We start from the raw sequence: 25,659 nt of genomic DNA, 5'->3' as shown, positions 1-25,659 counted from the left end.
CTAACACACCACCTTAAAACTCTCATTCTTAAGCACCTTCACACCAGCGCACCTTCATACCAACACAGTTTCACATTCTGTCCAACTTTATGCCTTCACACACTCTTCCCTCTAACCTCTTGCGAATTCAGTCGTAACCTTTGCTGTCATCACATAATTTCCGACCTGTTTTACAAGCCGTTAGGTGCTGTTCCATCTAATTCCATCATTCCGTCACATATTCCTTAAGCATGATCTTCCACTTCTTCCTGTTCTTCCATAACATCACCACCGACCTTGTCCCGGCCGCAGCATTTCGTTCTGTATACCATCTTTTGCGCTGCGTGTCAAGTTTGATTTTTCAAGGATGATTACCCTTGCTTTTTTTCCCTTTTTACCTGACTTAACCTGTCCTATACAAACCCTGCCTAAAGCAACATATTAACCTAACTGACCAACAAACTAACCTAATCTGATCCTAACAAAACAAGAAGCGGTGCCAAGGTACAGCAAACCCGTCCCTGGCAATCATTTTAGTGCTGCCGTATAAACACAACTGGATATCTAATCAAAGATGTCACATACCAAATTTGGAGTAAATCGGGTGAAAATTGACGATTTTATGCTCATTCGATATTTTGGGCCCGACCCACCTGACATTGACTTCCCTGCCTTTAACTGAGGGGTAACCTCCCTGATGTAATGAGGCACGTTATAGGATGCAGATTTGAAAGATGCACCTTTCGGTTTTGGTTTGATGTCGATATGACGAAGTTGAAAGGAGTTAGGACGAAAAAGGCGATTTTTACCCGTCCCCATTTTTTTAACACTTTTTGGGCCTACAACCTGGTCCTTGGCCCAATTTGGCCCCAAATTCAGTCAGGTGATCAGAAGGTCATAGCCCATCATCCCCTTAATTTTAGTCAAAATCGCACCGGTAGTTTTCGCGTAAAGTTGTTAACAGACAAACAAACAAACAAACATACAAACAGACAGACAGACAGACAGACAAACCGAGTGTCCCTGAGCCCCTCCGGGGCGGGGATGGGTAATAAACCCAACCTGACCAATTCTTTCCTGGATTTAAAAAACTATAGAAATGATACACAGAGCAGGAATCAGCGTCCTGCCCATTACTCATTCTTTGAGACCCGACGACTAACTCACCTTTCCACCAGCGTTCCATTTCATTCAGCATTTTCAGCATTCTTTCACTTCATTCCACCATGTATTCCAAAGTCTTATCCTCCCTCCTTCCATGCAAGTCACACCACCCATCGCATTTCGACCACTACTCGAGGTACGATTACTCATTCGCCTTCCAACCAGTCTTCCACCTCATATCACATTTCCAGCATTATTGCACCTCGTTCCAGCATTATTCCGTGTCATTCCACTTCTCCATCATTAATTCCACAACGTTATGCTCCTGCCATTCATACCACTTCGCCTTAATCCAGAATTATGCTAGTTCATTCCACTTTTCCAGCATAAATTCCCCAGCCTTATCCTCTCTCCACTCACACCACTCCCATCCATCGCTTCTATTCGTCCTATGAGGCCCTACCGTTTGCTTACCTTGGCAAAATCCAAGACGAAATACCCGTAGACCGAGACGACGATGACGTAGGCAAAGAACTTGAGGAGGAAGTGCATTCTGAAGAAGGTCCAGGCCACCAGCAGCGTCAAGGCGGTGCTGTAGGTGAAATACTGCCACAGGAGGCCATCTTAGTACATTTTGCTTCTTAAAAGGCGTCTTGAAATCTATACTCATATGTCACCATATTATCACCATACTCTTTTTACACTAACTTGGCCTAAAACTACCATCTCTTCACTTTGAATGCTGAGTTGTAGCATTAGATTTTCACTAGAGCATGATGCTAGTCAAAATGAAATGCTGTGGAAGTGATGTAGAACTGTAGTATCATCTTTTTCTGCCACTAACCTATGTGAAAAAAGCTGCACAAAGACGAAAATCTAGGCTAAGTAACAACCGTATAAAAAGAATTTAAGTATACAGTATTCATATTTACTGATTGTCAACCTCCTCAGTGCAGGGATCAACTCGCTTACTGATGTCGTCTGTCCGAAGTAAAAATGATACAAGGATATGTTTTCGTAAGGAGGGGGTTCATGGAGAGTTTGTCAGATCTGTGTAGGGGTTAGGTGTAAGAACAAAACAATTGAGACGTCATCGAATTGAAGAAATTTAGTCCTGCATAGGTGTGCTATGTTCTTTATGGACCTTTTGAGTCTTTCTGTTGGTCTGTTGATTTCTTTTTTAGCAGTACCGTAGGGGCTTATCAAGACCTGTAGGAATCTGTTGGATCATTTAGGATTCCTTGTATGGGTTAAGTTATTTAGGATTTGTCTTTTAGGAGAGGTTAATATATCCTTACCCATGGATCGCAGCAGAGGGCAGGGACGGGGGGTGTTGGGGGCAGTATAGGTGTGGAGTTGGTGTGGTCGTGGCCGAGTGTCCCTCCTCCCCCTCCACCCTCCCACGATCTCTGGTAGTCGGTAGCAGCCACAAGTATGTCCTGACACTCCAGCTGATGGGAAGAGTGGTTGGGGGGTTACAGGTAGGAAATGGTTGGTACAGGAGTTAGATGGATGAAGGAACTGGTAGGGTGGCAGAGAAAATCACAGTTCATTGGTAAAGGAACTGGTAGAGTCGAATAGAAAATAATGGCTGAATAAGTGAAAACATCATTCATTTAGGAAAACCGCGACTGATTCGCCTCTCCAAGCCCCAATATCATCTGTGTGATGCTTAGTTTGGTCCATATGAAGTAAACTGCAGGATCAGAACTTCTCAGAGGGAGAGTGATACCTGAAAACCTCTTTCATGCTGGTGGAGCACCAACCAGAAAGAAGTATCTTTAGCGAGAAGAGTGTATATGAAGTAGAAATATTGTACTGCATATATATATATATCTCCACTCCCAAACAAACCACAAACATGACGTTCTCGCCAAAGTAAAATATGCCCTACTTAAACCTCCCCAACGAAGACAGCGAAGGGGAGGGAAGACGTCAGATGACATACCACATTCACGACAGCGCAGACGTAGAGGGTGATGCAGACGATTAGATAAAGTCCAACTCTCAGCGACACGGAGGATATGATGGTCTTGGAGGTGGCGTAGAAGAAGTTCGTGGTGGCGAAGCGGCGGTGGGTGTCGTATTCCAAGTTGTCGTCATGCGGGTCCACTATGAGGTGGTGGAAGGTGGCGACCCAGACGAGCGGCATGACTAGGAGGATTAGCACCATGCACGTCACTCCGGCCACCCAGCCCCACTCATTACTGAGGAAGGAGATTGATATATAGAGGTACAGATACAACACATAAGTAGACAAAAAACAGAATACCACAGACAGAAACAGACAGACGCAGCCATCAACATACGATGAAAACAAACAAATATAAACAAACACAGACAGAAGCAGACAGCTACGGACATAGGCAATGAACACACACACACACACACACACACACACACACACACACACACACACACACACACACACACACACACACACACACACACACAGAAAGCCAGTTACTCACATAAATTCAGAAACAATCACAGTCGCAGACGGAGAAAACTTAAACAGACATGAATGTCTCTTGCATAATGAATGTGGTAAGAAGAGGAGAGTCAAACACGAACAAAAATAAACACAGAGACATAGACAGCATTTACACAATCATGAGTTTTCTTGGGTGAAGAAGATAGCGACTGAAACATACACGAACATACAGTACGTGTAAAACTTACACATTCATAGAAGCAGAAAGACACACACAAATATTGGATCTTAAACACACACACACACACACACACACACACACACACACACACACACACACACACACACACACACACACACACACACACACACACACACACACACACACACACACACACACACACACACACACACACACACACACACACACAGGCAAAAAAACACTTACACAGGCATGAGCGCTTCCTGCATAATAAAGATGGCGACGAAGACGACGGTAACGCATAAGATGTAGTATTTGTAGAGAGGGTCGGCCTGGCGCAGAAGGGGCAGCTCCCATTTACGTTTTGTGAAGGTGAGGAGCAGCGGGTTGATTCCCTCAGGTCTGAACCACTGACTGTAGGGATGGTGGAGGGGGATCGAGTCAGGGATTATCGGATTAGTGATTCTGTATTGGGATAGAGGACTTTGGATTGGTTATTGGAGTAGAATATTTTGGACTGGGAATTGGGATGGTGAAAAGGATTGATGGACTGGGGTTGTGTGGGGAGGTTTCGAAGGGCAAGTTAGAATGGAGTGAAGGATTGGGATGAGGTACATGATTTCTTGATTTGAGGAGGGGAATAGAGTTAGCGACTGTCGGACTGCGGAATGGGATGGAGGGAATGTAGCTGGAGGAAGGATACGTTAGAAGGGCAACTTAAAAACAAGTGAAGATTGGGATGGGGTGAATAATTTTGGGATTGAGGACTTGGATACGGTTGGGAGTTGTTAATTTGAGGTTTGGGATGGAGGGAGGGGCTGGGACAGATTGTAGAATTGAGATAGGGAGAGTGGCTGTCGGAGTATGAATTGGAATGAAAGGAAGGAATAAATGGGTCCAGGATTGGGATGGAGAGAAAGACTGTTGTGAGGGAAAAATTAGGATGGAGGGAGGGATTGAAGTGAGGGATTGTCAGGAAGGCGGACTGGGGTGGTGTGAAGGAATTGCCATTCTGAAACGTGAACCCGATGGACTGCAGGCTGAAGTTGTTCTTCTCCGGCAGTCCACCATCCTCCTTTCGGAGGCTTAGAAAGTAGTTGAGGGACATCTAAACCAGGTAGTTGAGCCTTCTGGTTACATCGGTGCCACAACATGAAGGCGTCCGTCCAACATCATCATTTTATGGTACACGAATTTTACAGTTTTAACCATTTCGTTTATTGTGTTTTCCAGTTCATTGCACCCTTAATAATACTGTAGTCCTTACCACATAACAGAGATGGGTGTGTGGCCATTGGCCAAATTCCTCCCATTTATTCTTGCATGTACTCAGCTTAATTGCGGAAAATATGATGATGATGATGATGAAGAAGATGATGATGATGATGACTTACTATCTCAGATTTTCGAAGTGATATGATCTCAATTGTATTTTCAATGAAATTCTTGGAAGATGGAGATGATGGTGATGATGATGATGTTGATGATACTTACTCGGACTTCCGGAGCGGCATGGACTCAATGGCCTTCTCCATAAAGTCCTTGGAATTAACCATGATGCGTTGGAAGTTGGCCAGGGCGCTTGTGTCCATCACCACCGTCCTCCTCTTGCCGGCCATGGTGCTCTCAGTGTGGGTCGACCGCCGCTGTAGAGAGGGACAGGGATGTGTGTGTTAACAGGGATGTGGATGTTAACAAGGATATGGATATTAACAAGGATATGGGTGTGGCAGAAGATGCGGTTGAGGTCAGTGGTGTGGATGTTGACAAGGCTGTGGATGTGAACAAGGATGTGGAAGGTGTGGAGATGACTTCAGTGCTGTGGATGTAACTACAGGATGTGGGTGTGCCAAAGGATGAGAGGATGGGTATGGATGAAGGTGTAGGCGGGGTTAGTGATGTGGATATTAACAAGGATGTGGATGAAAGTGTGGGTGAGATCAGTGAAGTGGGTGTGAGCATACATGTAACTAAAGAGTGTAGGCTACCTGTCAGGCTGGGTACGAATGAGAGGGTGGAAATGTATATTGTTGGGAGCGAGAGAGTGGTTAAGTGTGAGGTTCAGTATATATTTCTTGTGGGCGACTGAGAGTTTGGATGTGGATAAATAAGTGAGTTTATAGGGAGTCGGTGTATCTACGAGGGTGTGGTGATGCAAATGAGGCTATGGATCTGTGAATTTAATATATTCATTTTAAGCCTTCCTTGCTTCTAAAAGCTTCTTTAAGGTCCTTGCTACAATGGACTCTCCTTAACCAAGTAAAACCTTCCGGCGGTTGCTAAAACATGAGAAAAGAATGCATAACAGAACAGAGCAATACTTAAGTATCCTAAGAATATGACACTGCCATACTCAAAGACTTCTGATTTCGACTGTATTGAAATGTGAACCTCTAAAAATTTTAACCCCCCTCCGCCCTCCCAAAAGAAAATTTTCCTGTAATCTGAGGATATGCACTCACCCTGTTGAGAATGGACGCCCTGGGAGCACCGTGTGGGAGTTGCACCTTGGTAACCTTCTTGGCCATGTCCCCCTCGTACAGGTTCTTCAGCTGGGCGGGGTCGTGCGAGACAGAGACGCGGGGTCGTATTGAGACTGGCTGCACGTATGTTACCCGCTGCGTCCTCTGTGTGTGTTAGGAAGAACATTAGAGTGGTGTTAGGTGTTAGATTCGAGGGGATGGCGTAATAGGGTAATTTTTGGCGAATGATATTGGTAGTTTAATTTGAAAGGATACTGAGAGGTGTTAGAGTGTTATGTGATGTTGGTAGTTGTTAGTTGTCACGAGGTACCTGAAGTTCTTAGAAAGTGTTAGAGGGTGTACAGGGAATTTAAGGAACATCAGAGGTTGTTAGGGGATGTGCACGTTCAACATTACATACGTTCATTGAAGGCTTTAGATGTTATAGAATGTGAGAGTGTCAGTGTTTCGAGTCGTAGAAGTTATTAGGAGATGCTGTCATATTCACTAGAAGAAGAATTCATGGACATAGTCTTATCATGCTAGAGGCATAAAGATGCAGTAGGAACATGCTAGAGGCTTAAAGACATTGTTTTCTACAGAATAATTTCATGGAAAGTTCAAAATATGTTCATAATTAACAAGAAGTAAAGCATTATTTTCACACACACACACACACACACACACACACACACACACACACACACACACACACACACACACACACACACACACACACTAGCACATAACAAATATATTTACAGAGAGTACATTTAGAACGATAATGAGGCATAGTTCCCTTTGTACACACACACGAGTACACATACTGAACATTTATGGAAAGCACATGTAATACGACATCAACACATTTCATCTCTGCACACATGCTAAAATGCGACACGTAAAGGAAACACATTTAGATAATTAGACATCACAAGCAACACATTGCACAGATATCAACGAACTACACAACAATGAGTATACAGTATACGGTAGTAATGCATGAGCAGTATATGCTCTATCAAATGGATAAAATATAGTTTTCGTATTTCCCGGGTTAACAGCATTAAATGCACATTTATATTATATCATGTTTTACAGAATAAATGGTATTTATGAGCTCGTGTATAGGGGATGACGAGTCATTTATTGTTAGATGTATTGCCTTCTGTTAAAGTAGTACACCTGCTGGTGCATATCTGCAGTAGATAATTCTTGGATTAAAATCTATTTTATAGAAAAAAAAAATAGCGAGAAATATATATCCGCGAGTGAAATTAATTGATATCCCACTGAACGCAGGTAAACGAATTATCTTTACCTCTGAAAACAACTGAAAAAATCTAGAGTTGGGGCATACCTAAAAAAAAAAAAAAAAAAAAAAAAAAAAATGCACATACCGATGCGGTACCACTGACTGTAAATAGGAAAACATGATGGATACCTGAAAAAAAAAAATCCACAACCATGACCATTGATGTATGAAAATTTGTATTTCATGGCTCAGCTCATGAAATATCTACACCCTTCAGTACAACCATATGAAGTTTTGTATCTGTACGCTCAAAAATAATGAATCGCTTATGCTGGTAGGAGCAAATGCCAAAAATTTAAATCCTCCAAGTTGTAAAATCTAAACCCATGACCACAAATTGAAAAACTATCCTGAACGCGATCAAGAAGTCTCTTTATCTGAACGCAGAGTATTGAGAAATCGTGATCCGAACGCATACTAATACAAAAAATTTACTTTTAAACTCATCTCAGTGGAAAAATGGTAGAAAAAAGCAAAACTCAAATTATCGAAAAATCTTTAACTGTGAAAGCCACTTAAAGCATGTCTACGGAAAGTCCTTACCACTGCATGCGAATGAACTGCATGCGAATGAACGAAATTTCTGTTATCGAACGCCCAATTTAAAAAAAGAAAAAAAGAAAAAAAGGAATAAACAGTAGAACGCCAAACCAACAACCTTACCGTTCAACGCAATTATCGAAAAATCTATATCTCCTTCGGCAGATAAATGAAAAATCCCTCTCCCAGAACGAAAATTAAGGAAACAGTTTTATCCCTCAAAGGAAATTGCTGAAGAATTCCTATCCAAGAACACAGAGAAGCGAAAAAAAAAAAAAAAATCTTATGCCAGATCGCAGGTTAACGAAACGTCTATTACTGAGCGTCAGTTTAATGATAATAATAATAATAAAAAAAGATAAAGTAAAATGTTCAACGCTAAAGCAACGAAAGTTCTTACTCCTGAATGCAATTTAATGAAGAATCCTTACCCAGAACGCAAATCAGTGAAAAATCCTTATCTCAGACTCAAATTAGCGAAAATCCTTACTCCGGAACGCAAACCAGTGAAAAATCCTTACTTGAACACAAATCAGTCAAAAATCCTTACTCCAGAAGGCAAATGAGTGAAAAATCCTTACTCCAGAACGCAAATCAGTAAAAAAATCCTTGCCCCAAAACGCAGATCAGTGAAAAAATCCATACTCCTGAACGCAAAGCAGTGAAAAATCCTTACTCCTGAAAGCAGATCAGAGAAAAATCCTTACTATTAACGAAACGTCTCTTCTCGACCGCCAGATTAGCCCAGATTTGAGAGAGTTCGTCCCATGTCTGGCTGTGCAACTTTCCCCTTGAAGGCTAGCGTGGCGGGACGGGGGAAACTCATTCATTAGTGTCCCCTGAAGATGGCTCCCGGATGTGGTGGGGGGAAAGGAGAGAGAGAGAGAGAGAGAGAGAGAGCTAGTTTATATAATTATTATTGACGATACGAGAGAGAGAGAGAGAGAGAGAGAGAGAGAGAGAGAGAGCTAGTTTTTATCATTAATACTGACGATACGAGAGAGAGAGAGAGAGAGAGAGAGAGAGAGAGAGAGAGATAGTTTTTATCATTAATATTGAGGATACGAGAGAGAGAGAGAGAGAGAGAGAGAGAGAGAGAGAGAGAGAGAGAGAGAGAGAGAGAGAGAGAGAGCTAGTTTTTATCATTAATATTGAGGGTACGAGAGAGAGAGAGAGAGAGAGAGAGGGAGGGAGAGCTAGTTTATATTATTAATATTGAGGATACGAGAGAGAGAGAGAGAGAGAGAGAGAGAGACAGAGAAAGAGAAAGAGAGAGCTAGTTTATATTATTAATACTGAGGATACGAGAGAGAGAGAGAGAGAGAGAGAGAGAGAGAGAGAGAGAGAGAGAGAGAGAGAGAGTTGCATCTACTTTACTGTACTGTACTTGTTTGTGATATTGTTTTCTCGATAGTTTTCGTGAAAGGAGGCAATGTGTGTGTGTGTGTGTGTGTGTGTGTGTGTGTGTGTGTGTGTGTGAATTATGGTGACTGTCTTTAAGCTGGTGGGAAACAAAGTGAGTACTGAATTGGTTTGGGCCCATGGAAAGATAAGTAGGTGAGTGAGAGAAAGATTAGGAAGGTTTAAGAGAGGCAGCTGGCTGTGAGGAGAAGTAAATCACGAACGAGCAAAGATGGTTTTTATGTCATGCGAGGAAAGGTGGTTGTTATTATGAACAAAACAGCTTTAGGAATTTTTCAATACCTCGCTAAAGTTTTCGACGTTTAGGAGTTGGTAAGTAGCTAAATAGATTGAGTATTTTATCCCAGATAATAATTATATGCTTTCGGTTATTGTGCAGCAGTACTAGTATACTGACTGTAAACAAGTGTGTTTTTGTGTGTTTGTGTTTGTTTGTGGAGGGGTTTCATGTTACAGTATTTTTCATGCAACAAATAATGTTTCTGAAATAAAGAACAACATAATTTACAGTTCACGAAAGACATGTAAAGTATGCAGTTATGAAAAAAAAAAGAAAAAAGAAAAAAAAAAGACTGCTCTTGCAACATCAGGAACTATAAATTGATAGAAACTGTCCTAACTCCCTCAATCAGGGTGGTATTCCCCCCTCCCCCCTGAAATAATTAGCCATACCGATAGTACAAAAAATAAAGACGCGATATTTTTTTAAATTTATTTAGACGAGGTAAAAGAATCCTCATAATATATACCCAGTAAAGACGCGATATTTTTTTTAAATTTATTTAGACGAGGTAAAAGAATCCTCATAATATATACTCAGATGTCTCAGGCACTAAAATTAAAAGTCTCAAATGAATATCGTACATGTGCAACTAACATAGGTATCATAAGGGAATAGCGTAACCTTTAATTATATCATAATAATGACAGCTAGTATAGGATAATTTGGATAAACACGAACTACCTTCTTATAGTAAGTAATTCACAGTTAATGAAAAAAAAAAAAAAATGGGGACTGCAGATCGCATACCAGTTAAATATCTCAAAATATATATGGATAAATCCTAGAGGTAACGTTTAATATTTACATAAACTGTGTTGCATCGACGGTAAGAAACGGTGTAGTTCCAACAGACAAAGCATCAAGAAAATATGTAGTATCGACAGGACAGCACAAAAATAGATGAGTCATTCAGGCAGTCTAACAAATACACAAGAAACAGAACCAAACTCACCATAATCCTCACCAAGAGCAAACTGCACCAGCAGACATTACATTAAAGCAACGGTAGGTCCAACACTCAACACAAACAACCATAAACCCGGTCAATCTTTTGCGTTTCTTCTTGTAACTAATAGGCGATATTATTCAACGTGGAAAAGATCCCTTTGTAGTGTAAAGGTTGGAGGAAACTAACATTTTCATTATGAAGGGGGATCTTTTCCAAGTTAAATAAATTGTCTGGTGATAGCAAGGATAAGCTAAAATGCGGGAGGCGTCCCCGTGGTGAAGGGATGACCTCAGGAAGAACGGACACATAAGAGAAACATATAAACAAAAATAGACACAAAGCGAAATAAACAAAAGTCCCAAGAAAAAGCCACAAACGTCCAGCCTAAATAAAAACAAAACATTAAAACCAAGTCACCCTTTGTTTGGGCACGATCAGGAAGGTGTTTATCTTCTCCGCCTTCAGCAATTCGTCTCTCTCGCTGGCCCGGCTCGGTATAAATTCGTAACCCAAGCCCTCCAGTAGGTCGCGGGTTTTGTGGGTCACGTGGATCCGACTGTGAAATGAGATGATGACACATGAAGAGAGCTTATTGTTGTTGTGAGGGGCCGGGGGGGAGGCAGGAGCTGTTGGGATGGGAGAGGACGAGGGAGAATGGAAGAGGGGGAGGAGGGAGGGAAGTGGGTGAGAGGATGGAAAGGGAGGGGGTAGGAGAATGGAATGGAGTAAGGGAAGAGAGGGAATGGGATGAAAGATGATGGGATTGGGGTGGCCAGAGGAAGGGAATGGAGTGGGTAAGGAAGGGAAGGAAGGGGGTGATGGGATAGTAATTAAAATGGGGAAGGGATGGGAGGTGGGAAGGAGGGGAGGGGACTGGGTGAGGGGATGAGAAGGGAGGGAGAATGGGGAATGGAAAGGATTGGAGGTGAGTGGGTGAGGGAATGGGAAGGGGGAGGGGAGATGGAAAGTGGGAAGGGTGAGATGGGGATGGATATGGTGGGACTTACTAGAATGACAGAGGGTCGAGTGGAAGATGGAGTTCTTGAGAAGGGAGTGGGAGGGAATAGGGCAGGTCATGGTGGAAGCTGTTGGGATGGGAAGGATGGGGGTTGGCTTTGTGTCCGCGGTTGGTTCCCTATTGTGTGTACGTTTGTATAGGTTAAACTGTCTTACCTCTGTTGGTTTTCCTTTTTAGCTTCCAGCGTATATCTTCAGGGATCTACAAAAGAATACATTACTCTGGAGTGGTGATTGTTTGTGTGTCCTTGTGATCGATTAGTTTGGCCTGTCTTCAGTCTATTGTCTTTTTTTTTTTTTTTTATCAGTAACTTCTAGCGTATACCTACGAAGATCAACAAGTGCATTTTTTTTTTTTTTGTGACTGTCCTTGGCTGTGTTTCAAAATGAACAAAACTTTGCTTTAGTGGAGACTAGACGAAACAAAAATAATATATTTTTTACCCGTTCCTGCCCCAGATTGTTTTCACTTGGTTTGTCTGTCTGTTAACGACTTTACGCGAAAACATCTGGTGCGATTTTGACTACAGTACAATTACAGAGATGATGAGCTATTACCTTCTGATCACCTGATTAAATTTTGTGCCAAATTGGGCCAAGGCCCAGGCTGTAGGCCCGAAAAATGTAAAAAGAAAGTAAAAAAAAAAATCGTTTTTTCGCCACAACTCCTTTCAAATTCGTCATATTGACGTGAAACCAAAAACTAAAGGTGCATCTTTCAAATCAGCATCCTATAACATGCGTCATTACAACAAGGGGGCCTCCCCCTAGTCAGCGGTAGGGGGGAGCAATGTCAGGTGGCTCGGGCCTAAAATTTCAAATGGGCATAAAATCGTCAATTTTCACCCGATATACTCCAAATATAATATGCGACATCTTTGACTAGATATCCTGTTGTGCTTATACGTCAGCCCCAAAATGACCGCCAGGGACGGGTTTGCTGTGCCCGGCACCGCTTCTTGTTCTTTTTGTAATGTGTTCTGGTCAGTAGCCTTTACACCAAGCCGCTTCACCCACCTCTCCCCATCACTAAACTCACAGGCTAACCCGTCCACCACCACCATACATTCAAAGCAGATTGTGGGAATCTGGACTGAGATTCACCAACAGACTCACGATCAAATCGCTCTCGCAACTCGAACAGGTTTTCATAATAGAACGCATATTCACAAATGACGGCCAAATCCCTATCGTAGCTTCGATATGCTTTCGCAGGAAGTGCAAGGAAAGGAAAAGAATGACAACCTTTCCAGCCCATGTCGTGTTCTTCCTTCTGAAACACATCTAGGTTACAAAAAGATGATTGTGGGAATGTTGGTGAATCTTGCCCCTGGGCCCTTAATGCCGCCGTCCCCCTGACCGCCAAGACAACACTCCTTTAGAGCACCATTCCCTCATCCTCCATTTAATGGAGCTTGTTTCCAAGTTTTTCGGTCCGACTCTCCTGATGCTGCCGCACGTCAGAGAACATAACTAAACGTTATCTTGCTGAATGGGTTAAATGTCAATTTCTAGACTGGCCTTATCTAATGCATGCATATTTGTAAACCTGTGAGTACTTTTGCACACGTACAAAGCCAATCATGTATATTTATCTGAAATATCGGTTAAAGTCAAGGAAAACTGGATCACAGATATTGGAGTTCATGAGAAGTAACCGTTTTATCACAGGACAGTTCATTTATGAAATCCTTATTTCACGGAATTATGCCTTGAACATTGTAATAGTGATGGAAATACTTAAGCTTTTCACAGACTCAGTGTTCCCGCAAACATGCTGTAGGAGTTTACTTCCACTAATAATACAGCATTGATAATTAACTTCGTTACGAACATAACACTCTCTTGGTTTGGACTGAAAGACATCAGGGTTGAAACCGAGGATGCCAAGGTTACAGTAGGACCGTTGGCTGGGATACTTGAAATGGAACGAGGATTTTTTTTTTTTTTTTTCCCTGAGGATGACTGGGATATTTAAGGATTTTACTCTGAGTACAACCATATAATTTTATTCAACAGAGAACAGATACATTTAGGTGAATGCATTGGATAACAGACAGAAAGGTTTTGTGAAATCCAGGAAACCATTAACTTGAGTACATTGGGTGTTATCACATATCCGACTAATCAAGCCTTGTGGTCTAGTGAGAAGGTCGCTCCAACAGGATGTGGCCCATGGAGGTTCAATTTCAAGGCGTTGTAATGCTGTTCTGCTCCCATAATGCTGCTCTGGAACGAGGAACTGATCACCCTCGACTTAATTGTGTTATCTAAAAAGCCTAGTCCCGAGACCCTGTACTCTCACTGGGGCAGTAGAGGAGTGAATGATAATCGATGACTGAAAGCACCCCAACCCCAAATTGTTAATACCCGTCTCGATTATATTAAGACACAACTGTATGATCGTAATATTGTGCTCCATGCATTCCACCAATGTATTTGAAGTCCTTGGGAACGAATGTTGCTCATTATCTACCGTAGTCCCTTTGCACCGCAGGAAATGAGTAAATATATATGAATGCCCTAGGTTAAAGTCTCTCTCTCTCTCTCTCTCTCTCTCTCTCTCTCTCTCTCTCTCTTCATATCCACTGCCGCACTCCACCCACTTTCATCTCTTCTTCTCTCGCCTGACTCATCATCTCACCCACATTGCCCACTCCATTAATCTTACCCACTCCAGCTGTCCACCCACTTCATCCGTCCTCCTTCACCATCCATTGACTTTCACCACTGCATCCGTTCCACCCACCACTTATCCACCCTTTTTATCCACACTACTTTCCAGCCGGCCTCGCATTCACCTGTTCCTCACCTTAGTTCAGCCACTCCACATCGTCATTCATACACGGTACACTCTCATCCACTCTCATCCAGGGACTTCAGACTCCTGTTCACACCACTTCATCCTCTACAAATTAATATCCAACCTCACTTTTTCTCACTCCACATCCATAGACACTTACAACATACCCCTTCATCCACACTCGCTCCACATCCTTACCCATTCACCTTTCTCTCATCCACCCACTTCACACCCTCGTTCACCCACTCTGCACTCTCATCCACCCGCTCTGCACCCTCGACCATCCACTCTACACCCTCGACCATGCACTCCACACCCTCACCCACTCCTTCATCCACTCATTTCACACTTTCATCCACCTACTTCACATCCTCATCCACTCACTCCACATCCTCATGCACTCTTTCTACATCCTCATCCGCACACTCCACATCCACATCCACTCACTTCTTACCCTCATCCACTCTCTCCACACTCACCCACCCACTCCGCACCCTCATCCATGCCCAGTCTACATCCTGATCCACGCACTCCACACTCACATCCACCCATTTCACATCCTCATCCATCCACTCCGCACCCTCATCTACCCACTCCGCACCCTCACCCACCTACTTTATTCACTCATCCACCCATTCTGCACCCTCACTCCCCTACTGTACACTCTCATCCACCCATTCTGCACCCTCACCCCCGTACTCTACACCCACATCCACCCATTCTACACCCACATCCTCCCACTCCACGCACACTCGTCCATTCACCCAACACACTCATCCATTCACTCCACACATTCATCCACCCACTCCGAACCCTCATTCACTCACTCCATTCAATCATTCACCCACCGCATCCTCATCCACCCACTCCACATCCTCATTCACCCCCTCACTTCATATCCACATTCATCCACACCATTATCCATTCACTCTTCACTCATTCACCCACTCTGCACCCACTTTCACCCCTCCACACCCTCATCCACCCACTCCACATCATCATCCACACCCTATCTTCACCTACCCCGCCTCTCCAGTCTGCTCCATTTGGTTGGCGATAGTGACGTCATTGCTCCACACGTCAAACTGCCACTTCCTGACCCCCATCAGGCCGGAAAGCACACGGCCGCTGTGGATACCGATGCGCATATCCACATCAACCCGCCTCTCCTCCCTGGGGTGGATTGGGTGGGAGAGAGAAAGGCGGATTGCTAGACTAGTAGATGGAGGTGTGTGTGATAAAGTGAATGAGCAAGTGGAGATGAATTTAAGAAGTGGATGAGGTGGATAACTGGACTTCAGATGGAAAGGGAGATGAGTGGAAAAGTGATTGAACAACTGTGGATGAATTTGAGAACAGGTAAGGTGGCAGGAAAGATGAGTGTATATAGATATGCAGTCGAAATGGGTAAATAAATGTTCGTGAAGTGTGACAGGTTGATAAAGAAGTACTGATAAAGGTTGTTATATGATGAAGTAGTCTTTGTAAAGATTACAAGTCTTTGTAAAGATTACCTGGATAAAGAAAAGTTAATAAAGGTTAATAAGTGGATGAAGAAGCAATTATTACGTTATTAATCAAATGAAAAATTGTTGATAATGGTTAATAAGTGGATGTATAATAGTCCTGAGTTGATATGGCGTGAACACAGCTGACATGCAGTTTTACCCATACTTTAGCGGCGTTTCTGACCCGTATTATTAATAATTCTTTTTAAATTTGATCCGTGCATAAATCAGGACTTGTGCTTAACTTCAGGCCTGTGCATTTGTTTTAACCTCTATAGTAACTTTGATTTGTTCTAACTTGAAATTATAAGTACCTTGATGGCTCCGTGCACAGAGCTGGTGCCTTCGCGCTGTGGCAGTGGCAATGCAGGGCAGCAAAGCTAGACAGCTCCGCTGCCTGGTTATGCAAACGCACCTCAGATCTTTTCCTACCTTCTGAAAGGGGGATGTGGACTGCAGGGGGAGGGCAGCTTCTGCCTGCAGTCTACTGAGTTCACATTCAGATGTTACTGGGGTTACAGTTACAATTACTACAACAGTTACTGCTGCTGTTACTACAACAACAACTACTACTACTGACCTGACCTGAGCTATCCTGTACGAGAATCTTGACATACACTTTATTCAGACATGTGCAGCTCTTCTCACCTGCACACTTTCCCTTACATAACCTGACCTGTACGCACTACCCTGACTTAATCAGCACCGCAAATGACCGGTGGACAAATCCCTACCTAATCTAATCTTACCTAACCTCAACTTTGAACGTACTTCGTGCACTGACCTGACCTCGCTGATAATGTCGATCATCTCGAGGCCAACCTTGACGCAGTTGTGGGCATGACTGGGGGTGTACTCCGGAACCCCTGATACGCAGTAGTAGCAGTCCCCAAGGATCTTGATGCGCAGGCAGTCGTTTGTCTGAGTCACGAGAGAGAGGTGGTTTAAGGTGAGGGAAATAAGATGAGGAAGGGGAGTAAAATTGTGTGTGTGTGTGTGTGTGTGTGTGTAATTCACCGGGTCGGTCAGGATCACGTGATGGTTTTGTGATCATCAGCTTTTTACCCTCCCGGAAGGGAGCTGAGAGCTCATATAGTCCGATCTAAGGGCAAAGCCTTGACCTTCACACACGCACACACCCATCCCCTTGCTCAAAAGGGACAGTACCCACTCGCTTCGTCAGTGAAATTTTCTCATCCCGAAGAAGGCGCGAACCCCGTTATAGCAGATGTTAGGCGAGAGCGTTACCACTGAGTCGGCGAGCTGATGTATAATGGATTTGATCCTGAGCCCACAGTAACCAGACCCAGTTATTCACCACTGCTGGCTGTTATGGCTTTTTAAACTGTTCCCGGCCCCAGCGAAGACTGTAACCGGGGTCTGTTAGGACTGCAGGCCACCTCTATACCGATCGAGTCACAGAGATCTTGTGTGTGTGTGTGTGTTTAAAGAATATATATATATATATATATATATATATATATATATATATATATATGTACACAACACACACACACACACACACACACACACACACACACACACACACGTACATGTACAGAGAGAGAGAGAGAGAGGAGACAAAACGAAGCTAAAAAAGAAAGCCGTACAAAAACTGCCTAACCCTCTTTTCCACCCGAAATAACACCCCTTTCCCCAGACACCCTGTAACACGTGTCCAGCCACTCCCTCAAATATTAAAGGAACACCAACACTAACTCCAACTCTCTCCTCACCTTCAACCTCCCTTCCCTTCCTCCTTGACACTTCCCACATTGACTCCCTCCTCTCTACCTCCTTAACACTCCCCTTCCGTCCACTCTCCCTCTACCACCACCCTTTCCTTTAACAGTCCCTCCTACCCCATCCCTCCCACCCCTTCACAATTCCCTGCCCTCCCTTCCCTCTCCCTCTCCTTGCCACCCCTCCCTTCCCTTCCCTTCCTTTCCCTTTCCTCCCTCCACCACCAGCTCATTGCCCTGTGCCTGCTTGTTTCCCCCCTTTCACCCAACATTACAATTAGGGACCTGGATGTTAGTTCGAAGATTGAGTGTCGCATTCTGGGAGAAGATTGAGTCTCAGCCAAAACTGTCTTAGACACTTGTTCAGTCAACAGGCATTATTCTCCTCCTCCCCATCCTCCTCCTGTGGATGGTTTCATTGTTCATTCAGTTGTTTTAGCATTAATAAGGTATTGTGTAAGAATTATGTTGTGAGATCAGAAGTTAACCCTATGTAACTGTGCGATACCCGTTTATTATATAGCTTCAGAGTACAGCCGTTTATGAAAGTGAAAGAACACATTATTCATTTACTTTAACACATGGTCATCATCACTTATTATAAACATTGTGTGTGTGTGTGTGTGTGTGTGTGTGTGTGTGTGTGTGATAATTTAATGAACTACGCTGTAAATTACTAATGAATGAGACACCTGTCGAGGTTCCAAATTTTGTCATCTCTCACTACTTGTGGTTAAGTATTAACACGAAATGACATCCCAGCCCACCTGCAGTTTACTCTAGCACATAGCTTAACACCCATTCGTCCACTTGTGTGTTAAAATATGCACTTTCAGCATGTTTTAAGTATGCAGTGAGGAAGGTGCCAGTACGGGTTGAAAGGAAAAAAAAAAAGATTAAGTGAAACTTAGTTGCAGAAGTGAGTTGGCAGAAAAGGAGTAAAGGGGGCGTCCAATAAACAGCCCGAAAATACGAGTAGAGTAGTAACTGGGTTACGAAAGCGTATTGTTAAGGAGGTTTAATTATGATGATTTATTTAAGAGTTAACTTTTACGCAGTAGCGACGGTAAATCTCTCCGAAGCCTAATAATATTGTGTGGCGGTAGCAAAAATGAAAAGTAGCAGTATTGAATGGGTTAATGGAAAATCTTGTGGGGGTAATAAAATTTTAAAGATGAGGATATGGAACTGAGATGGGTTAATGCGTAATCGGGACCTACTGCTGCTTTAGATTGGTCTAGAAAGTGTGCCAGATCACAAACAGATCTAGCTATCTATTTAATGAATATTCAAAAGGGCTGGAATCTCACATCATTAGTTCAGAAGCCCAAACTTGCCAAATGATGAATGACTATATTGTCCATTCACCAGACCATTCATTCTCTCCAGTCTATTCATCCATCGCCCCTCGTCTCGCATCCAGTCTGACATGCACCTTTCCCCTTTACACACGCACGCACGCACGCACGCACGCACGCACGCGCACACGCACACACACACACACACACACACACACACACACACACACACACACACACACACACACACACACACACACACACACACACACTCTCTCTCTCTCTCTCTCTCTCTCTCTCCACTGACATTTTACCCATTTTCGTCCTTTCACCTTTCATACCACCTTCCTTGAGTCACCTAACCTCCATCGTCACCCTCCTCAAGCTATCCATTTGAAGAATCTAGATCTCAGTGTTTTCTCTCCCACCTGTCCATCTGTTCAGCCTTCCTTCATTTGCCTTGCTTCGCCATCTTCTCTCTGCCTTACCTAACCTTACCCTTCAAAACTCTTTCCTGTCCATCCATTTTACCTTCCTCCAGCCAACCATCCTCGGCAACCTCCTTCTGTCGTAACTACAAGATACTAACCCTTCAGAAGTGTTTCTCCCTCCCATTGTGCTCCACTATTTTTCCCTCTATCGATTCTGTTGAATAATGTAACCATTCAGGATTGTTTCTCCTTTCCATCTATCCATTCCTCCTGCCTTCAGCATCCTGTCTCGTTACCGCCCCTCTGTCCATCCCGTTGAATAACGCAGCCCTTCAAAACTGTCTCTCCTTTCTGTCCACCCATTTTCACCTTTCTTCAATCAGCCTGCCTCGTCATTTTTCCTACATCCATCATGTTGAAAGATTGTAAACCTTTGGCGGATGGTGATTTACTTCGATTTCCATCCTTGGCAGATCTGTATGCATTTACTGGGCAGGAAGGCATGCACAAGTATCGGTAACCTGTGTCCGAAGCTTCAGTATCCAGTATAACAACATGACTGTCCACCCTACCGTTAAGATGAGATTTGCGAACCTTTGTAGCTTTTCTTTACTTGTCGTTTGAACCTTTATTGTGTGTTAGTCGAATGCATATTAATAATGTGAACATTTTCATGTGAGCCAGTGTCGTTACACCGTCTCCATCTGCTGGAGAAAGGCTTTTGCTTTAACCAGAATAAGTTCATATATGGAGAAACGGCATTGAAAACAGTCTTTAATGGGGGGTTAACTATGTCAAGAACTCAGAGAATTTAAAAATACACTCACTGTCAGAAGTTTGTCCCTACTCGTACCCATCCACAGTCGCCGAGTTTCAGAACAATCCCAGTTTGTGTACACGCAGCAGTCATAACACTTCTGAACCTCTGTGCTTATTGCTGTGCATGAATAACAATAGACCTTTTGACAGCGAATTTGCCCAGTATATTAATTCCTTTACACCGTCTCGAAAATGCATCGAAATCTAAAGAGATGTCAATTAAATCAGTAATATTCAAGCATTCTGGAAGAGTTGTCATCGCACTTAATTACGGTAGTTAGGGACCCTAGACATGTAGAAGCAATATTGACCATAATATTGCTAACAAACTCTGTCTCCTCTCTTGCTTCTCTCTCTCCAGTCCAAAGAATCCAAAGCAGCCAACACTGATACCATTAATATGAATCCATATAAAATAGTGTTGTTTGCTACGTACTATCCAGACTGTTTATAAACACTAGTCCGGTAACGTAAGTTTCCATTTCATTTCTTGCTATTCGCAGATGACTATATTCAAGAAAGTAGAGACGATGTGGTACTGAGAGGATTGAGTTAGGCCATATCTAACCCCCCCCACTTCGAAAAGTCTATCGTAAGTTGAATGAAATCGTCTGGAGATAGCAAGAATAAAGCAAAATATGTCATCGGCTTGAAAGGGTTAAAGCAAAGTCTTCCCCAAGTCGAAATAACTTGTCTGGAAATATCAGTAATAATAGAAAACACTTCATCGGACTGAAGAGATTAGAGTGTATGGAAAGAGGGGAATGAGAGGTTACAGGACGTTGCTGGCGAGAGTACATTAGCTCACCTCTGCCGCCTCGTCAAACTTGCCGAAGAGGTCGTTGAGCATTTCCACGAGCTGGTCTCCACTGAGCTTTGTGGTGAGGGGCGTGAAGTTGACGATATCAGCGTACAGGATCGACACCATCTCGTGGTAGTTGAGGTACAGGTTCCTGAGGGTGAAGAGGAGAGTGAGAAGTAATGATGGACAGTTGAGGATAGAGTAATGACGGAGAGAAGGGTGGAGAGTATTGGTGGATAGTTAAGAATTAGAGATGGGAAGATGGAGTGTAGGAGTGAAGAGGGGTGAGTGGAGAGTAGGGCAGGAGATGGTTGAGTAGAAAGGAGAGAGTAGAGAGTAAAGGGGAAGGTAAATATTAGTTTTAATTGCCTTCTCATTGTCACATGAGAACATTGGTGTGTCCTGTTTAAATCTGACCTTCATTTCCAATTCGTTTCGTTTCATTTTTAAAGGTTCCAACATGATTGTATGCGTCGGTCTTTGTCACCTATTGGCTGGTCTCCATGCCGCTCGATCTCTGGCAGCCTCCCTATTCAGTCCCTTATCCCTGAGATCACACTCTATGACCTCGTCCCAGGTCTTTTTCGGTGTGCCTGTCGCACCCCTACCCTCAGCGTTAATACTTCTTACTTTCTGCACCCAATTGTCATCCCCCATCCTCTCCACATTCCTACTGAGAAATTAAAAAAAAAAAATAAAGGGAACTGCATGATTTCTTTCAGCAAAGGTGATCTTAAACGTAAAATGAAATCCAATGGACCTAATATTAGCAGTGTTCTGATATAACCGTGGCATCTTTCGAAGCTAACTTTGGCATCCTCTTTATTTAGCCTAGATATACTTCTGAGAGGAAAGAATGGAGAAACCACCCAAACCAAGCCAAACCAATCTAACAGTGCAAATCACGTCCTTTCGAACCTAACTTCGAAGTCATGTATCCTAATTTTGACCTAATCTTTATATCCTTCGACGCGAACCTGACAAGTATGTTAATTTGCAATTTCCTTTAAAAAAAAAAAAAAAAAAAAAAAAAGTTTCCAAGATTGTTGTCTGGTCACCAAGTGTATGCCAAGAAAATTAATTCTGTCGAATCGAATTGGGGCGTTAAAACGAAACATGGCCGAGGTGAGGAGTGAAGGGTGTAAAAGTGTGGATGGAGGGTAAGGGAAGTGGAGTGAGGATGGAAAAGGGCAGACGGACAGGGGTAGAGAGGAGTGGAAAATATGGGGTAAAGAGTGAGGGGTGGTTGTCTGTCTTATCTATCTGTTTATCTGTTTGTCAGTGCAGCAGTTTACTTATCTATCTGTATCAATCTACCCACGTTCATTTCGGCCACATCCAGCATCCGTAACTGTTAAATTTTGTAACCATCGCCCTTCCCCCCATGATTATAACTTTCACAAAACTCGTTTGCTATCTGTCTGCCTGTCTGTCTACATACATACATTGCGGCAACATCAAAACCCAGTAATGGGGATTTGTTATCTGTCCTTCATCGTCCGGCAAGGCTATCACCTTGACAAGATTCAACTGCTATCAATCTATCTATCTGTCGGTCCGTTTATCTATCGGTCTGTCCGTCTGTCTGTTTATCTATCTAGCTAGCTAGCTATCTGTTCATCTCAGCCACGTATATGTGGTCTGTGGCCTTCATGATTATCACCATGACAAAACTCACCTGCGTTTACACCTCACTGACTGTTCTCATTACCCTCTCTGTCTCACCTCTACAGTAGCAGCTGGGCGCGCGCGCGCGCGTACACACACACACACACACACACACACACACACACACACACACACACACACACACACACACTGCTAATCTCGTTTTCTGTGCTAGCCTTATCTCTTTGTAACCCTGTTTCAGGTCCTCACACTAAACAACAGTGTTTTATTCTCTGACGAAGCTGAAGTAGACTGTGAGTGAGATTAAATTACATTATCTGTATAACTGTCACTTGTAATGCTTGGGAACGATTGTATCATCATCATCGTCATCATCATCATCATCATCATCATCATCACCATGTGTCATTGTAATTCCTTTTCCCACTATGTAATTCTATATTCCACTATCATAGAAACAGGTAGGCGGGGGGGGGGGATCGTGCGTACCATTATATTCGACAGCAAAACCCACCACACCCTTGATTTCCAGTATTTGTGGTGTGGCTGTAACGAGGTGTCATGAGTGGGTGAGGCAGGGGTGGGAATGAGAGTTATTTTTTTTTTTTTTTTTTTTTTTTTTAATAGGTCGGGTCAGAATGTGGGTTTTGGTGTCATGAGTCAGACATTTGGTGGCGTGGTGTATTGTTAATGTCCTGTTCTGTTTTTCTCTGGGCCTGTTGTGATTTTTATTGCCCTACTTTTTTTTTTTTTTTTTCCACTGCCCTGATCGTTCCTTGTTTTTCCAATATTTAGTTCTACCTGCCCTGCTCATATCTCTGTTTCCCTGCCCTGGCCTGTTCATCCCTGCTCTGCCCTGACTTACGGTACCTTGTTCTGCCATGTCCCGCCCTCCCTTGTCCTTCCCTGCCTTGACTAGTTTTGTCCTGCCCATCTGTATTCCGTCCTTTCTAGTCAAACTCTATCCTGACTTATTCTACCCAACCCAACCCAACCCAGCTCATGTCAACTCCTCACTTCACTTTCTTGCCTTGACTTTCTTATCCCTGAATTGCCCTATCCCGTCCTTATCAGTCCTACTCTACTCTATCCAGCCCTTTCCTTCTTTTCACTTCCCATCTCTGCTCTACCCAGCTCTTGTTTTCTGTATTGCTGTTCACTTTTTTTTTTCCCTTTTAGGTGGATAATTGTGTGGATCCTGACATGCTGCAGGACTTTGATTGTGCTGTGTTGCTGTGTTTTTTATATTGATTTTTAGGAGGTACTTTTATTATCCGAAGGCCTATCCCTTCTCTACGACATATTTTCGTGTCATTCTTGCTCTACTTTACCCAGCGTAGGAGAGACTTTTCGATTAGAAGAGGATAAGTATAGCCTTCATTAATCCTTACAAGTGGTCGGTCCTGTAAGTTGAATTGAACACATCTGGACATGGCAAGAATCAACATAAGACCATCGCGGTGAAAGGGGCAGTAATTTAGAACACTTAATGGCATGGACTGATTTTTGAACTGGGGTTTGTCTTAGATGAAGTTGTGCTAGTCGGACAGGATTTATAACTACCATCCTGTAACACTCAAGGGATTGGGGCTGGAAACTGGAACTACGTTGGTAAGTGAAACGTGGCTTAGCTTGGGAAATAATTAACAGCAGCACAGTAGCACTCACGAGAGAAAATGTTGCTGTCTGAAATGGGAGCTGGCTTTTGAATTGATATCCGAGGTGTAAGTTGATTTTTAAAACAGTCTTTGAGGTGTGAGGTGTTTTTTTAAAACGGGCTTGAAATACAAGCAGGTTTTCTAAATGGTCTCTGAGATGTGAGCTAGTCTTCCATAATGATCTTTTAAAATGTGAGCTGGTCTTTCATATGATCTGAAATGTGAGCTGACTTTTTAATTTGTCTTTTGAAATGTTATTTGGTCTTTTATATGGTCTTTTGATATGTGAGCCAGTCTTTTAATTTGTTTTCATTCATGACCTGATCTTTTGAAGGATCTTGTGAAATGTGACCAGATCCTTGAAATTACCTTTGCAGTTGCAGTGAACTCGAATAATCAGAAAACGTCACACAAGACTCACGGAAATGGGTTGCTTTTTGAGATGGGGTTACCCTCGTAAAACGTCTTGTATATCATGTTGCGGAAGACCGTCTTGACCTGCTGCATGATGTTCTTGGGCAATACACTCAGCAGCAGCGCTTCCTCCTGCTTCTTCTCTGCGTCCAGCTGTGAGGGGATGAAGGGGAGAGGAAAGTTATTATTTCACCTTGACCACTTTAATACGATGATGTCATAGTTATTTCATTCTTGCTTTCACTAGGCGATGATGTTAAAGCTTATGAAGGATACCTCGTACTGTTTGTGTTAATTGTACTATATTTAACCGCCTCATTTCGAAACGTCTGTCCTAAGCAGAATGAAACTGCAAATGAAAATCGCTTCTTCTTTCTGAAGGAGTTTATTTAACTCGTACATCACCTTAAATTCAACCCTATTTATCCTATTGTAACCCTATTAAACCTATTTATTCTTGCCACAACCTGGCCATGTTATCTAAATAGCGATAATGAAGGCCATCTCTAATCCATCCAGTTCGAAAACTCATTGACATTAATCTGTCAGTAGCAAATTTAGAAAAAAAGAGACCGTCGTAATGAAACACCTGGGAATTTATATTTGTGTTTTTTTTCTGTTATCGCTACGGTTTACAGAAATGATGTGGTCTTCATTCTCTTCCCTGATGTATGAATAAAAATTATGGAAATCTGACGGTTGAAATAAAACAAAGCTGGGATATATGAGAGAATATCTTGGTGGAAAAGATGTAGAGCTTCATTGGTCCATTTAAGAGGCGGAGCTGATGCAGTAAGTGAATGCTGTCTGTGTGAACTCGTACTAGGAGTCTTGCCTAACTGAGAGAG

The 25,659-nt window shown here is 42.9% G+C and overlaps 1 protein-coding gene across 1 annotated transcript in view; it reads right to left on the bottom strand.

The window, feature by feature from the left end:
• Nucleotides 1–25,659, bottom strand: part of LOC145406761 (adenylate cyclase type 2-like) — a 95,604-nt gene that overhangs the window by 10,409 nt on the left and 59,536 nt on the right. The window contains exons 8-18 of the mRNA XM_080277858.1: nucleotides 24,819–24,964; nucleotides 21,117–21,261; nucleotides 16,803–16,939; nucleotides 15,534–15,683; nucleotides 11,100–11,246; nucleotides 6,182–6,344; nucleotides 5,214–5,365; nucleotides 3,966–4,133; nucleotides 3,032–3,290; nucleotides 2,382–2,534; nucleotides 1,558–1,689 (exon numbers count right to left, since the gene is read on the bottom strand). Of these exons, the coding sequence (XP_080133984.1) occupies nucleotides 1,558–1,689; nucleotides 2,382–2,534; nucleotides 3,032–3,290; nucleotides 3,966–4,133; nucleotides 5,214–5,365; nucleotides 6,182–6,344; nucleotides 11,100–11,246; nucleotides 15,534–15,683; nucleotides 16,803–16,939; nucleotides 21,117–21,261; nucleotides 24,819–24,964 (1,752 nt within the window). The remainder of the gene's footprint in view (nucleotides 1–1,557; nucleotides 1,690–2,381; nucleotides 2,535–3,031; nucleotides 3,291–3,965; nucleotides 4,134–5,213; nucleotides 5,366–6,181; nucleotides 6,345–11,099; nucleotides 11,247–15,533; nucleotides 15,684–16,802; nucleotides 16,940–21,116; nucleotides 21,262–24,818; nucleotides 24,965–25,659) is intronic.

Source organism: Coenobita brevimanus, chromosome 71 (genome assembly GCF_032717465.1).
Source record: "Coenobita brevimanus isolate Jiangsu-jjx chromosome 71, ASM3271746v2, whole genome shotgun sequence".
Taxonomy (NCBI): domain Eukaryota; kingdom Metazoa; phylum Arthropoda; class Malacostraca; order Decapoda; family Coenobitidae; genus Coenobita; species Coenobita brevimanus.
The sequence above is the reverse complement of the archived record's forward strand: the minus strand, read 5'-3'. Positions and strand labels throughout refer to the sequence as shown.